The 15,926-nt window shown below is 39.2% G+C and overlaps 1 protein-coding gene across 1 annotated transcript; it reads left to right on the forward strand.

Moving 5' to 3' along the window:
* Positions 1–1,793: 1,793 nt before the first annotated feature.
* Positions 1,794–15,547, forward strand: LOC108514550 (guanylate-binding protein 1-like). Its single transcript, XM_017850848.1, is given in 10 exon segments — positions 1,794–2,011; positions 4,203–4,411; positions 7,118–7,245; positions 8,006–8,077; positions 10,053–10,244; positions 10,869–11,001; positions 11,004–11,080; positions 11,880–11,982; positions 12,220–12,413; positions 14,400–15,547. Coding segments are annotated over 9 exon segments (1,203 nt in total). The 5' UTR covers positions 1,794–2,011; positions 4,203–4,221; the 3' UTR covers positions 14,514–15,547.
* Positions 15,548–15,926: the final 379 nt, after the last annotated feature.

Consider the following 15,926-nt stretch of genomic DNA (forward strand, 5'->3'; position numbering starts at 1 on the left):
CTTCTGGCCACACTCACCAGAAAGTTTGTCTTTACAACTCACTATTGGAGGGGATGAAAAATTCTGGTGGATTAGCACTCCTGATGGGATATATTATCCCTGCTTAGAATGTGAGAGAAGAGGCAGCCCCACCTTCTTTCCATAGCCCCCAGTATGGAAACTGGGGGCTTTTGTCAACTCGAACTGAAAATGAGGATGAAGAGGCCTGAGGGTCAAGTGTCACAGACTCTTGTTATTCTTACCAGAGTTATAGGAGTGCTCCTTCAATAGATGTTTCATTGTGATGTACGCTTCCAGGACAATTTGCAGAGATTTTAGATGGTTCAAATAATTTTGACAGATGTAAGAATGTTATGCTCTAAGAAGTAAAAGACTTTAAAGTAGTTTTAATAATAAAGGAGCTACAGTGTTAAGGAAGGATAGAAAGAGTTTAGATAAAATTATTTTATAAAATATGAATGAGAAAAGACATTATATCTGCATTTTATATACATCTAATATATAATTGTAATGTGTAAGTAAGAAATGCTTCGCCAGGCCTGGTGACTCACACTTGTAATCCCAGCACTTTGGGAGGCCACGGTGGGTGGATCACCTGAGGTCGGGAGTTCAAGACCAGCCTGACCTACATGGAGAAACCCCATCTCTACTAAAACTACAAAATTAGCCGGGCATAGTGGTGCATGCCTGTAGTTCCAGCTACCTGGGAGGCTGAGGCAGGAGAATCGCTTGAACCTGGAAGGTGGAGGTTGCAGTGAGCCGAGATTGTGCCACTGCACTCCAGCCTGGACAACAAGAGTGAAACTCCATCTCAGAAAAAAAAAAAAAAAAAAAAAGGAAAAAAAGAAAAAAAGAAATGCTCACACAAGGTTGGGTCTGGTGGCTCACACCTATAATCCCAGCAATTTCGGAAGCTGAGGCAGGGGGATCATTTGAAGGAAGGAGTTCAAGACCAACCTAAGCAACAAAGTGAAACCACGTCACTATAAATATATTTTTTTAAATGAAACATTCACTCAGGCTTTTACTATTTTATTTGTTTTGCTGTAAAATAGAGATAGTGCCACTTATTCTGTATGTTAGAAGTCTTTACTGAATTAGACACAAAACACTAACAGCTCTTATAAAACAATCTATAAAAATAAAATCACACTATAATGAATTGAAAAATAAAAAACCTGTAAATAAAATATTTCCACAATTTTTCACTTGGCAAATAAGCAGCATAGTGAAGTAGTTCGAGAAGAAGGTATGGGATCATCAGTGCCTGGGTTCAGATTAGTTGCAGTGCTATGATTTTAGACAACTAATAAAGTCTTTCTGTGCTCAGTTTCTATAAAACCATGAGGAAATATTATGAGTTTTCAGTTGTGTGATTCATGTAAAGCCATCAGTGCTGAGCCTGGAACGTGAGTACAACACATGGAGCCCCTCCTGACTGTGTGCTGGGCATTAACTGCCAGGGGCTGGGTGTCCATGAGTGTGCTAAACATGCCCTTTCCTTATGTACTACGCCAATCAAAGAATAGGCAGCTCCATTGTGAGTGTGTCTATTATTTTAGGAAATTGTATCTGAAAATTAACGTGATGCCTCCTCATTCTAAGATTCTCAAACTGACTCAATCCATGAGACACATATCATTGTATTCAAAACCTAATGGACATTTTGTTAGACAGCAAATGGTTTCTAAGGTTTCCAACAACAACCAAAACAAACAAACAAACAAACAAAAAAATAAACTTTGAAACTTTTGGTTGAGCAATCATTAAACCCTCCCACTGGCACACTCCAGTAATTCCATTTATGGTAGTGGAGTCAGTGACTTGAACGAAATACTTTCAGTTTCATATTACTCTAAGTCCATTACAAATCTGCTAAATTTCTAAATATTTCATAACAGGAAATCCCAGACCTACAACGTTGGAACAGTGAAATATTAGTCCAAGGATCCAGTGAGAGACACAGAAGTGCTAGAAGCCACTCCTCGTGAACTAAGGAGAAAAAGGACAGGTAAGAACTTTTGCTCCTTCTCATAAATCAGCTTTGTCTCTAGCTCCAAAGGATCTCAGCTGAGGGATATGGAACTTATAAGGTTGTGGCAGGGATGGGAAGGAATTTATAAAGGTCAGTTCGTTTTCTTAAAAATGACCAGGACCAAATTAGGCTGCAGCTGAGCCTGACGTGGGACACAGGTCAGATGAAATCCTGGTGTTATCAGAAGCAGCATGGCTCTAAGTGCCACTACAGTGCTTGTGTTGAACGAGGCACCAGCAGACGCGAACTGAACTGAGAGTTTGAAATGCACTAGGATCGTCTTTCTCTTTGTTGACACTGTCTGTGTTGACTAGGGACATGATTACATCTCCACTGTCAGTGATGGAGCTTGCTGAATCCTGCTTCTATGCAGCTAAGAAATGGAAAGAGTTACAAATGAGTTCTTTTCATGAGAAGGAAAGAAGAGCAAATGAGAAGCAGAGTAAGCAACCCACTGACACGGTTAAAGACAAAGAAAAAACTGAAACCCATCATGAAAGCAGTATACTTTTTATTATGCTTTTGAACTTTGTTTCAGAATGGATTACTTTCTTTAGAAATAGACCAGACTCACTAATTTCCTAGTGCCCACTGATCCCCTGTCCCTTAGAAGTGAAATTCAACCCCACTGCTTCACTAAAGTGCTTCCAATTTTGTTTTCTTTTAGTAGAGAGTGGGGCCTAACGTGTTTCCTCTTTAATTCTCCTGTAATGCATCTCTAGAGAAAATATCTTTGCTTACTTTAACCTCTCCATGCACTCAGACTACTTTGATCCTGCCTGCTGGAAAGTCTTCCCCTGAATTCCTTGTCAAGACACTAGCCTCATTCATGGCCTTCTGGTCTGGCAGTCTCTCTCTCTGTCTCTCTCTCTGTCTCTCTGTCTCTCTCTCTCTCTCACACACACACACACACATACACACACACACACACACACATTCCCAGCTCCTTAGCTTCCTCTTCTCCACTCCTACTATTCCTCCTCTTTCTGTTTCTCTTTCTCCTACCCTACCAAATGGAAAACAGAACAAAACAGAAATCCTAAAGCTGCATCCCTGGAAATATATTTTATTTGAGCAACTTCCTAGGTAGCTCTCTTTATCTGCCTCTTGATCTTTTAATCCTTACTGCATTATCTGGGGAGAAACATTCAGTATTTGCAATTTTGAATTAATACCCTCACTGAGTTAGGGGCTACCTTATCGTGACTCTAATGAAACTGAAATTTCATGGCGCACTTTGGGAGGCCGAGGCGGGCGGATCACGAGTTCAGGAGATCGAGACCATCCTGGCTAACACGGTGAAACCCCGTCTCTACTAAAAAATACAAAAAATTAGCCAGGCGCAGTGGCGGGCGCCTGTAATCCCAGCTACTCCGGAGGCTGAGGCAAGAGAATGGCGTAAACCCGGAGGCGGAGCTTGCAGTGAGCTGAGATCCGGCCACTGCACTCCAGCCTGGGCGACAGAGCAAGACTCCGTCTAAAAAAAAAAAAAAAAAAAATTCATGGCTCTTCTCTTAGACATGCCCCTTCAGAGCCCTCCGAATGTTCCCTAGCCATGTATTTCACATATTTGTATAGTTTTATAAAGTTTGCAAAAGTATGTTACATTGTTTCCACTTCCAGAATGGCACTGTGAGAAGCTTTGTCAATCCTCATTGCAGTGAAATAAGCATAACCAGTTGAAGATGGAGGAAGTAACACATTTAAAAATCTTTGAAAATTATTCTAAGGGTAAACATCAAACTATGAACACTGATTCACTGTGTTGGATGTTTATTCACTGTAAGAATTAATAAGTAAATCAATATTGAATTCCTTACAAACAGCTAGGATGCAAAATAAATCCTCTAAATCCTATTATATCTTCCATTAATTGACTAGTGAAAATATTTAATAAGAATCCAAAAAGAAAGTTTTCCACAGTAAATTAAATGAAATATTTGGGTTGTGAGAGTAGTTGAGTGTTGATAAGTCACTGTCATGCTAACATTTTTTATAATGAGCTACTTTGACAATACTTCCATAACTTTCTCAGATGATACAGATTTTGCCTCATCTCTCTCGCTGTCACACACAAAACTTTTGGCCATACTGGGGAATCTTATGATTATCCCTTATAATTCCAAAACACTAGAAATTTTCATTTATTTCACCTCTTCTCTTGTAGACAAGGGAACACCCTGGACATGGCATCAGAGATTCACATGACAGGCCCAATGTGCCTCATTGAAAACACTAATGGGCGACTGATGGCGAATCCAGAAGCTCTGAAGATCTTGTCTGCCATTACGCAGCCTGTGGTGGTGGTGGCGATTGTGGGCCTCTACCGCACAGGCAAATCCTACCTGATGAACAAGCTGGCTGGAAAGAAAAAGGGTGAGTGGCATGAGCAAAGATCTGCCAAGTCCCTTCTGTACAGCTTTTTTTAAGTGTACAGCTCTGTGGCATTAATGACATTCACATTGTTATACAACTGTCACCTCCATCCATATCCAGAACTCTTTCATCTTGCCTAACAGAAACTCTGTACTAATTAAACAAAAGCTCCACATAAACCCATTGCTTGCCATCATTCTACATTTTATCTCTATGAATTTGACTACTACAGAAACCTCATATAAGTGGAATCATTCAATATTTGTCCTTTTATGACTGGCTTATTTCAATTCATATGTCTTCAAGTTTCATCAGTGTGTTAGCACGTGTCAAAACTCTTCCCTTTTAAGGCTTAGTAATTGTACGTGTATACTAATTTGTTTATCTCTTCATCTGTCAATGGCCACTTGGATTGCTTCCACCTTTGTCTATTATAAATAATGCTAACAGGAACATGGGTGTCTGAATATCTGTTCAAGTCCCTGCTATCACTTCCTTTGGGAATATATCCAGAAGGGGAATTGCTGGCTCATGCAGTCATTCCATGTTAACTTTTTTTTTTAAGAAATCACTATACCATTTTCCACAATGACTGTACCGTTTTACATTCCCAACAGAAATGTACAAGGGTTCTAATTTCTCTACATCCTCACTAACATTTTTTATTTTCAGTGTTTTTTTTTTTTTTTGATAGTGCCCATATGAATGGATGTTAAGTAGTATCTCGTTGTGGTTTTGATTTTCATTTCCCTAATGACTAGTGATATTGAGCATCTTTTCATGTGCTTATTGGCCACTTGAATATCTTCTTTGGGAGAATGTCTATTCAAGTCCTTTGTTCATTTATTAATCTGGTTTTTATTTGTGTTGCTTTGCAAATTTTTTTATATTTTCTAGATATCAATCCCTTATCATATACATGTTTAGCAAATATTTTCTTACATTCTATGTGATGCCTTTTTAACTCTGTCCGTAGTGTCCATTAATACACAAAAGTTTTAAATTTTGCTGAAGTCCCACTAATCTATGTTTTCCTTTATTGTCTATAGTTTTGGTTTCTTATTAAAAAAATAATCACCAAATCCAATATATAAAACTTTTACCCTTTGTTTCCTTCTACAACTTAATAATGTTAACTCTAATGTTCAGTTATTTGATCCATTTTGAGTTCATATTTGTAAGTTATAAGGTAACAGTCCAACTTTTTGTTTCTAGTTTTTTTTTTTTTTTTTTTTTTTGAGACAGAGTGTTGCTCTGTGGCCCAGGCTGGAGTGCAGTGGCGCAATCTCGGCTCACTGCAAGCTCCACCTCCCGGGTTCATGCCATTCTCCTGCCTCAGCCTCCCGAGTAGCTGGGACTACAAGCGCCAGCCACCACGCCCAGCTAATTTTTTGTATTTTTAGTAGAGACGGGGTTTCACTGTGTTAGCCAGGATGGTCTCCATCTCCTGACCTCGTGATCCGCCCACCTTGGTCTCCCAAAGTGCTGGGATTACAGGCATGAGAAACTGCGCCCGGCCAACAGCTCAACTTTTTAAGGAGATATCTCATTTCCTCAACATCATTTGTTAAGGAGACTCTCCTTTTTTCATTAAATGATCTTGACACCGGTACTGGAAATCATCGACCATATGTGTCAGAGTTTATTCATGGGCTGTCTCTTCTATTCCATTGGTTTATATGTCAGTCTTTATACCAGTACCATACATGGTTTTGTAATACGTTTCAGAACTCAGAAACTGTGAGACTCCAACTTTGCTCTTCCTTTTTAAGATTATTTTCATCATTAGGGGATCTCTGGAAACTTCATATGAAAGTTAGGATGCATTTTCTATTTATACAAAGTAATTGGAATGTTGGTAGGGATTACATCAAACCTGTACATCACTTTGGGTAGTAGTGACATCTTAAGAATATTGAGTCTTCCAATCCATAAACACAGGATGTCTTTCTAATAACTTATGTCACCTATAATTTCTTTAAAGGGTGTTTGAAGTTTTCACTCTACAAGTCTTTCGCCTGCTTGGTTAAACTTATTCCTAGGTAGTGTATTCTTTCAATGCTGTTAAATGGGATTGTTTTCAAAATTTCCTTTTCTTTTTGTTTGGAAAGGAAATTAGAATTTCCTTTCTAATTCTATTTTTTACACTAGCAACTGATTTCTCCATATTGACTTTGTATGCTGCAACTTTGGTGAATTGTTTTAAGAGTTCTAATCTTTTTTTGTGGAATATTTAATGTTTTCTACAAATTATATACTATCATCAGCAGACAGATAATTTTACTTTTTCATTACCAATTAGGATGCCTCCTTTATGCTTTTCTTGTATAATTACTCTGGATAGGACTTGCAGTGTTCTGTGGAACACAATTGACAAAAGTAGGCACCCTTTCTTGTTCCTGATATAAGAAAAGCTATGACGCTTCATCATTAAATGTGAAGTGAGCTGTGGATTTTTAATATATGGCCTTTATTATGTTGAGGTACTTTCTATTTTTACTTTGTTGATTATTTTTATCGTGAAAGCCTCCTGAATTTTTCCATGCATTGGATATTTGAATTTCCTATTTCTTTGATAGTAAGTAAGGTGAATAGTGATTGTTGTTTCAGTTCTCTCTCTTAACCTTAAATATGTTACCTTTTCCTTCAATTGCCAGAACTGCCTGTTACTAAATCTCCATCTCTGGTCTCCTCTCTCCCTTGCAGGCTTCTCTCTAGGCTCCACAGTGCAGTCTCACACTAAAGGAATCTGGATGTGGTGTGTGCCCCATCCCAAGAAGCCAGGCCACATCCTAGTTCTGCTGGACACTGAGGGTCTGGGAGATGTAGAGAAGGTGAGACTCAAGGATCCAGTTGTGGAGTGAGCCCCTCTTCTCTGAGTATTTTATGCACAATTTAAATTGTTTATTAACCATTAACTATAGGCTGTAATATGTGTGGGTTAACACAGATGCATAAAGGGAGCACAAATAATCCCAGTGTCATGAGTCTTTTCCTGCAGAGAACTTTGGTTAAGAATTTGGTTGCTAAAGCCTTGTGATTTTGTATTTAAACTTAAATTATGTCACTAATTCAGTAGCCTGAGAAAAGTGACTTATTTTAGCCTCAGCATTCCAACCTTCAAAATGTATAGAAAAGACCTATGTTGGCCACATAGTATTATTTTGAATATTTAATAAGATAATACATTTCAGGTGTATATTAATTACTTGATAAAATAGCAACTAATAGTATCAATCTTATTGTGAATTTTGTTATTAAAAAAAAGAGAAAATTTTAAATTTAAATTGTACTTCAGGCCTTAAAATGCCTACCAACCTTGAATTTTAATTTTACAATTATCTGCTGATGATCATTAGACTTAGTAAGAATCATAGTAACCCAAAAACACTCGTTGAAAAACTACCCAAAGCCACATCCTACTGAGAATAATTTTTGTATTGTCTTCCTTTAATAGGTCATTAGTGTTAAAAAAACAAAAACAAAACAAAACAAAAAACCCTCTAACATATGAACATAGTTTTACTACTGTTACTCTGGAAAGTGCTGTGACAATGAAACTTGCTTCTGACTCCAGTATGTCTTGACTTCCAGGGTGACAACCAGAATGACTCCTGGATCTTCGCCCTGGCCGTCCTCCTGAGCAGCACCTTCGTGTACAACAGCATGGGAACCATCAACCAGCAGGCCATGGACCAACTGCAGTATCCTTTGTGACCCACAACAGCACCAAGGTCAGAGGGGACACCTGTATTCATAAACCAGCTGCCTGACTGTGAATCCTCATGAATCAAGCTCAAGAGGAGAAAACAAAAAATAATGCAAGTACAGAGGAGAGATCCCATGTATCCACTTTAGACTTGACACTTAGGTTAGGAGCAAAGGAAAATGGAAGGTTTGGGAATGTGTTGAATATGGGATGAGGTCCCTGTTCATTTTGAAAACAAAAGAAATTATCATTTTTCAGTTTACTATTGCTAGTTTTCCCAAATTTGCAGTTTTCTATGTCTTCAGCTGGCTATTCCTAGACATTAATGCTTGTTGAATATCCAGATTAATAGATGTTATTTTAAATTACATTTGTCATTGTTCCAGAACAAGTTTCTTGTTCTTTCACCTTTGTGTATGCTGTGATTAGGTTAATTTTATCTCCCTGCATAGGGTTTGTGATCTTCTATTTAGTCATAGAGTATGGAGTACAATGGATATTTTTTTAAAGAACATAGACTAAAACATGAACTGTATGCTAGTCTAAGCACTGGCAAACTACAGCCCAAGACACATCATGGCCAATCCTGCCCGCCAGCTGTCTTTGTAAACAGGGTTTTCTTGGAATAATGCTACACCCATTCATTTACATATTGTCTAAAGCTGTTGTCATGCTCCAATAACAGAGTTGAGTACTTGGAAAAGAGACCACCCAGCCTGAAGGGCCTAAAATATTTACTATTTGGCCCTTTATAGAAACACTTACATTAGGCAATTTTATAATTTTTTTACGTTTTTCTAGGTACCAGTGAAAAAGATAAAACTTTTAATCTGCCCCGACTCTGTATCCGGAAGTTCTTCCCAAAGAAGAAATGCTTTGTCTTTGATCGCCCCGTTCACCGCAAGAAGCTTGCCCAGCTCGAGAAACTACATGATGAAGAGCTGGACCCCGAATTTGTGCAACAAGTAGCAGACTTCTGTTCCTACATCTTTAGCAATTCCAAAACTAAAACTCTTTCAGGAGGCATCAAGGTCAACGGGCCTCGTAAGTCCCCTTCCTAGTATTTCTGCTCATTGTTTAAGACTAGAGGAGCATAGAATAACTTCCACCTAGTTTCAGCTTTGAAAAATCCCAGTCTACTGCTATATTTGTGTTAAATTCTAGATGGTACCAATGTTTCTAATATATATTGTTACTCAAATTTCCAGTCTAGGAAAAGGCCAAAGGAAAAAAAGCTCTACTGCTTAAAATTGCCCTATGTAAACATAATTGTAAATAATTTAAATAGGGAAAATTTAAAAGTCAATTCACATGGCTGTATTTCAAGGACACATATCTACATGTACTTAGTGGCTAGCACACTGAAAAGCACATATGCAACATTTCCAGCATTACAGAAAGCGCTTTTGAACAATACTGTGATAAAATAATCCAAATGGCTCCTTTTTATTGGAATAGTGTCATTTGTTTCATACATATTGATCAAATGCTTACTATGAATAGACTGAAAATATAGACATAAATGAAATAGATATGGTTCCTGTCCTAATGGTGCTTGGGGTTAAAATGGATGCAAACATTCAATTAAGTCTATGTAATCTAATACAAGAACTCTCAAATGTTGGTATGCATACATATCTTCTGAGGATCTTACGAAAGAGAAAAGTCTAATTCAATAGATCTTGGACAGGGTCTGAGAGTCTCTATTTCTAGCAAGCTTCCAGGTGATACTGAGGACATTGATGCTGTGAGAAAAATAGGTGGTATTTGACATGCTCAGAATTACACAGAATAGAGACTTTCTTTACCACAAGAAACATTATCATTTGTTCTCCATATGCAGGTCTAGAGAGCCTGGTGCTGACCTATGTCAATGCCATCAGCAGTGGCGATCTGCCCTGCATGGAGAACGCAGTCCTGGCCTTGGCCCAGATAGAGAACTCAGCTGCAGTGCAAAAGGCTGTTGCCCACTACGAACAGCAGATGGGCCAGAAGGTGCAGCTGCCCACGGAAACCCTCCAGGAGCTGCTGGACCTGCACAGGGACAGTGAGAGAGAGGCCATTGAAGTCTTCATCAGGAGTTCCTTCAAAGATGTGGACCATCTATTTCAAAAAGAGTTAGCGGTAATTTTTGTCTCAAATTTACATGGTTTAGGGTCATGGAAGCCAAAGTACTACAAGGAAAGAAAACGAGTATTTATTCTGGTAGAAGTAATTCCTCCCAGCTTCCATAATGGTGAAAACAACAGATTTGTAATTGCATCAATCAGAAGCCCCAGTTGTATTATTACAGACCCAAAGTTCTAAAACATTTTTTCCTGAATAATTTTCCCTTTACTTATGCATATAACGGACAACCAGAGCTTCTAATAAAATTACCTGCCCACTCTTCTCAGACTGACTTGATATTCTAGCCAAACGCAAAGAAAATTTTTATACTAATTATCTTGAGCAGGCTTCTGATCAGCCACATTTATTCCATATGAAATCATTAGCCCAATACGCAAAAGCAGAGTTTTCCTCTAACGGTTGACATAAAGCTATCAATCTTAGCCCTGAATCTCACCTCCAAAAAGAAAGCGACTTCAGTAGAAAGTGGGGTCAGGAGGAAGAGTGTGCTCCTGCTGAGGAGCTTGTCAGTTTCTCCAGAGTCATTAACTTTCTATTTCCAGGAGTCTTTCCCAAAATTCTGAGGTCAAGCTAACATCCTTTCCCTGTTACTCTTTTACTTCCTATTTTACATTAAAGGCCCAGTTAGAAAAAAAGCGGGATGACTTTTGTAAACAGAATCAGGAAGCATCATCAGATCGTTGCTCAGCTTTACTTCAGGACATTTTCAGTCCTCTAGAAGAAGAAGTGAAGATGGGAATTTATTCAAAACCAGGGGCTATCGTCTCTTTATTCAGAAGCTACAAGACCTGAAGAAAAAGTACCACGAGGAACCAAGGAAGGGGATACAGGTAACCAAGATTTATCTGTCAGTTATGGAAAGCTGCTGACCTGCCTCCTACAAACACCAAGGTGACCAAGTCTCGTTGCACACAGATGTGCTTTTTTGTTTGCATAACATTCATGCTTTTATTCAACAACAAATGCAAAGAGACAGTTATACCAAATATGTCCTAGGTGCTCATCAAAGAGAGTACAGTCAATTAACTATTGAGTTATAAATTCAATTACCAGAGGAAGCACAAAGTTATTATTGTCATCATTACAGCTGGGCTTTTCCTGTTGCAAGAGAGGGGAACCTAATGATGGCTGCTTAGACAAAAATAGTAATTCATTGATTTAGGCTGCAAACTGGCTTTACAGGATAGGTGGATCTAAGGTTTCAAATAACATCGTGAACTGTCTCTCTGTCCAGTGTTTCCCCATCCCCACAGTTTTCTCCCTTCCATCCTCCCTCTATCTGAGTCACTCTAATATTTGCTTTCTCAATGATGGCTTCATTCCCCAGCAGGCTCAGCCCATCTGGGACCACAGGATTACCAGTTCCAAACTTAGAGCCTTTAATCTAAACAGGACAGAGACCATCTTTTTCCCAGTATCTATATTAGCCCACTAAAAATGACTGCTAAGTAGGATGCTCTGATCAGCTTGCCAGGAGCATGTGCCTGTCACTTGGACAGAGAATTTGATCACCAAGAACAACAGGGTCAAGAGGAAGAATTCCCAGAGGAAAGGATGGCAGGAAGATGAACAGGAACACCTGCTTACAGCCATTTCTTACTGCTCACTCTGTGTTCTCTGGGTCCTAAGGCTGAAGAGATTCTGCAGACATACTTGAAATCCAAGGAGTCTATGACTGATGCAATTCTACAGACAGACCAGACTCTCACAGAAAAGGAAAAGGAGATTGAAGGTGAGGAGTGAGTTAAGAGATTAGATGGCCTCAAAAGCTCCAAAAATTGAAATAACTTGACTAGACAAACATGAGATGGTTTAACTAGAGCAGGATCCACAAAGGTGTGTCTTATTTGCTGTGGTTGTCTCTGAGTAGGGCATATGCAGTCAACAACAATGACAGGTAAGTGTATAAGGAAGAATGAGGCAACAAGATAACCCCACACAAATTTTTCTTCTTCCTTTTCCTCCACAGTGGAACGTGTGAAAGCTGAGTCTGCACAGGCTTCAACAAAAATGTTGCAGGAAATGCAAAGAAAGAATGAGCAGATGATGGAACAGAAGGAGAGGAGTTATCAGGAACACTTGAAACAACTGACTGAGAAGATGGAGAGGGACAGGGCCCAGTTGCTGAAAGAGCAAGAGAGGACCCTCGCTCTTAAACTTCAGGTATCTAATTGCATCACCTTGAGGTTTCTGTTTTTCTGTTTTCTCTCCATTCTCCCTGATCACAAACTTAGTGTGGCAGGGAGAACGTGAAGCCCAGTGGAAGGACCCTGCTTGCTTACTTGTACTTTTCAATTCCTGTCTGTCCAGCCTGAACTGGCTACTGCCAAGTCTGGTCACTAAAAGATTTTTATTTGCAGTTGTGTAACATTCAGTCATTTATCAGTATATCCTTCAATTCAAGGCAGCTATTATCTGCCAGGCATCGTTAAAATATCTGTATCTTGGCCAGGCGCGGTGACTCAGGCCTGTAATCCCAGCACTTTGGGAGGCCAAGGCAGGCAGATCACGAGGTCAGGAGATCCAGACCATCCTGGCTAACATGGTGAAATCCCGACTCTACTAAAAATAAAAAAAAAATTAGCTGGGCATGGTGGTGGGCACCTGTAGTCCCAGCTACTGGGGAGGCTGAGGCAGGAGAATGGCATGAACCCGGGAGGCGGAGCTTGCAGTGAGCCGAGGATCGTGCCACTGCACTCCAGCCTGGGCAACAGAGCGAGTCTCCGTCTAAAAAAAAAGAAAAATCTGTATCTCTTGCTTACTACCATATGAAGAAAGAACTGTGTCCTTATTACTTAAAAGAAGAAACAAACATTCCAAAAAGAATAAATAATTAAGTTCACACAGCTAGTAAATACATCGGAGCTGTCTTCATCACTTAGTGGAATCCACAATGATTATTTTTTTCTCTGATACCTAGTAGGAAATTAAATTTATGAAAACCTTTATGAGCAGAAAGTCTCCTAACCCTCACACCTGTGTGATACTCTGCTAATTCTGACCATTTTTTATGTCCTGCTCTCAGTTCGTTTTGAGTTGTGAGCTATGTGCAGAAACTCAGTGTGGTCAGTCTGGCACTCGGATTTCTTACCTATCTTCGGCTACCCCTGACACCAAGGTGTGGCAGCTTAGATCAAATTTCCTAATGCATGATTCATATACCTTATGAGATTTTGAGGATACTTTGCTTATTTCTGTGTTATGTCATATACATAATAGTGTAAGGAACATGGCTGTGCTTTGATCAAGGATAAGCCAAAGTACGATGTTCACACCTTGCGTGACTCCATGAGTCTAGAGCACAGGCGTATAATTCCACTTGTCATCATAGCCATGCAGACATAACACAGAGAAGCTCACCACCATAGCCATAACATAGGGAAGGCCATCACTTGGCTCTCAGCCACCATTGTCTATAAAAGGTATAATTCCCTGTTGACACTGTGCAGGTGCTGGTGCCCAAAGAGAAAGCCAAAGCTGTCCATCTTTGCAGACAGACAGAGGGGAACCAGGACACAGCTCAGCCCACTCATGCCTAGAGAGAGAGAAAGAGTTAAGCTGCTGACCTTGAAGGCAGGGGAGAGCCAGCTGCATAGCTATGTGGGGGGCTGCGGGACTAAGCAGCCAAGGCAGGGCAGACAGTGTAGACAGCTAGTGTGAGAAAGCTGTTGATAAGAGCTGCTGCTGAATAAAATCATATTCACCTGCCTATGGCCCCCCGAATGGTCTTTCTGCTCATCCGCCCACACCCTCCCAACCTCAACATGACCTGTGGCATAGTCGTGAGCCTGACAAATAGCATATGTATAGGTAGATATGTAAAAGAATGCATAAATAAGAGTTGAAGCCAAACATATGGTCAAAACTGCCCACCAAGCTGTATATAATTAATGGAGGGAAAATCAAGGCTGGTAATTTAGGTTCATCAAACATAGTAAAATGTATAAGCTGAAACTCTCTCTTAGCTGAAGGATTCCCAGGAGAAGAAATCCTGAGCCTGGATGCCCAAGCAAAAGTATAATGAAAATTAAGGCTAGAGAATATTTTGAGAGAAAATTAAATAACAAACCATTGAATGTGGAAACCAGATAGAACATTTCAATTTGCCTGATGCTACACTTTACTTAGCCTCTGTTTGTCCCTTTTTAGGAACAGGAGCGACTGCTTAAAGAGGGATTTCAAACAGAAAGCAGAAAAATGCAACATGAGATACAGGATCTCCAGAAGAAAATGAGACAACGAAGGACATGTACCATAAGCTAAAGACCAGAGCCTTCCTGTCACCCCTACCCAAGGCATAATTGAAACAATTTTAGAATTTGGAACAAGCATCACTTCATTTGCTAACAATTAGATCTTGCATCGTAACACCAAAATTATAAAGGCATGCAGTACAGTGATCAAAATCATGTTTTTCCTTTAAAAAAAAAAAAAGACTGTAAATTGTGCAACAAAAATGCATTTACCTCTGTATCAACTCAGGAAATCTCATAAGCTGGTACCAGTCAGGAGAAGTTTATTCTTCCAGATGACCAGCAGTAGACAAATGCATACTGAGCAGAGTCTTAGGTAAAGTCTTGGGAAATATTTGGGCATTGATCTGGCCAAGTCTACAATGTCCCAATATCAAAGACAACCACCTTAGCTTCTTAGTGAAGACAATGTACAGTTATCCATTAGATCAAGGCTACACAGTCTATGAGCAATAGTGTGATTTCTGGACATTGCCCATGTATTATCCTCACTGATGACTTCAAGCTAAAGCAAACCACCTTATACAGAGATCTAGAGTCTCTTAATGTTCTCCAGAGGAAGGTGGAAGAAACCATGGGCAGGGGTAGGAATTGAGTGATAAAAAAATGGGCTAAAGAAGAAAGCTTTTCTTCTTGTTCAGTTTATCCAGATTATAACTTCAATGGGACACTTTAGACCATTAGACAATTGACACTGGATTAAGCAAAGTTACATAATGTCAAATACACACTGTATTTATGGCAATGTATAATTTGCAAAGATGGACTTTAAAAGATGATGTGTAGCCAAACTGAAATAATTCGGTTACTTATTGTTTAGAATGCTAAAGCTTATGCTAGTCTTTTCTAATTCTTAACACTCATACTTGAAATCTTGCTGAGTTTCCCCAGAAGAGAATATGGGATGTCTTTTGACATTTTTGACCCATTTAATAATGCTCTTGTGTTTACCTAGTATGTGTAGACTTTATCTCATGTGTCAAAAGTCCTAGGAAAGTGACTGACGTTTCTTACAGCAATTAAAAATTATTTTTGAACTGAAAATACAATGTATTTCACTAGGCTTCTTATTTCTGATTTTCTTTTTTTGCAGTTCTTTTTATCAGAAAATAAGGTTTTAGTCTTTATAGCAATGGTTGGCAATCTCTTCTGTAAATACCAGATAGTAACAATTTATGGCTTTGCAGGTCATGCAGTCTCTATCTGAAGTACTCAGCTCTGCATGTAGTGCAAATGCAGCCATAGAAAATACAAAAACCAATTGGTGTGGCTATGTTCCAATCAATTTTTACTTTCAATAACCGGGTGGCACACATAAGCCATAGTTTGCAGAACTCTGTTTTACAGAAACATTGGTCAAAGTTTTATATACCTGCCTTGTGTTACTCACATGTATAAAAATCATATGGATGAAATTATATAT

This window comes from Rhinopithecus bieti, unplaced genomic scaffold (assembly GCF_001698545.2).
Source record: "Rhinopithecus bieti isolate Rb0 unplaced genomic scaffold, ASM169854v2 scaffold_1467, whole genome shotgun sequence".
NCBI classification, from domain to species: domain Eukaryota; kingdom Metazoa; phylum Chordata; class Mammalia; order Primates; family Cercopithecidae; genus Rhinopithecus; species Rhinopithecus bieti.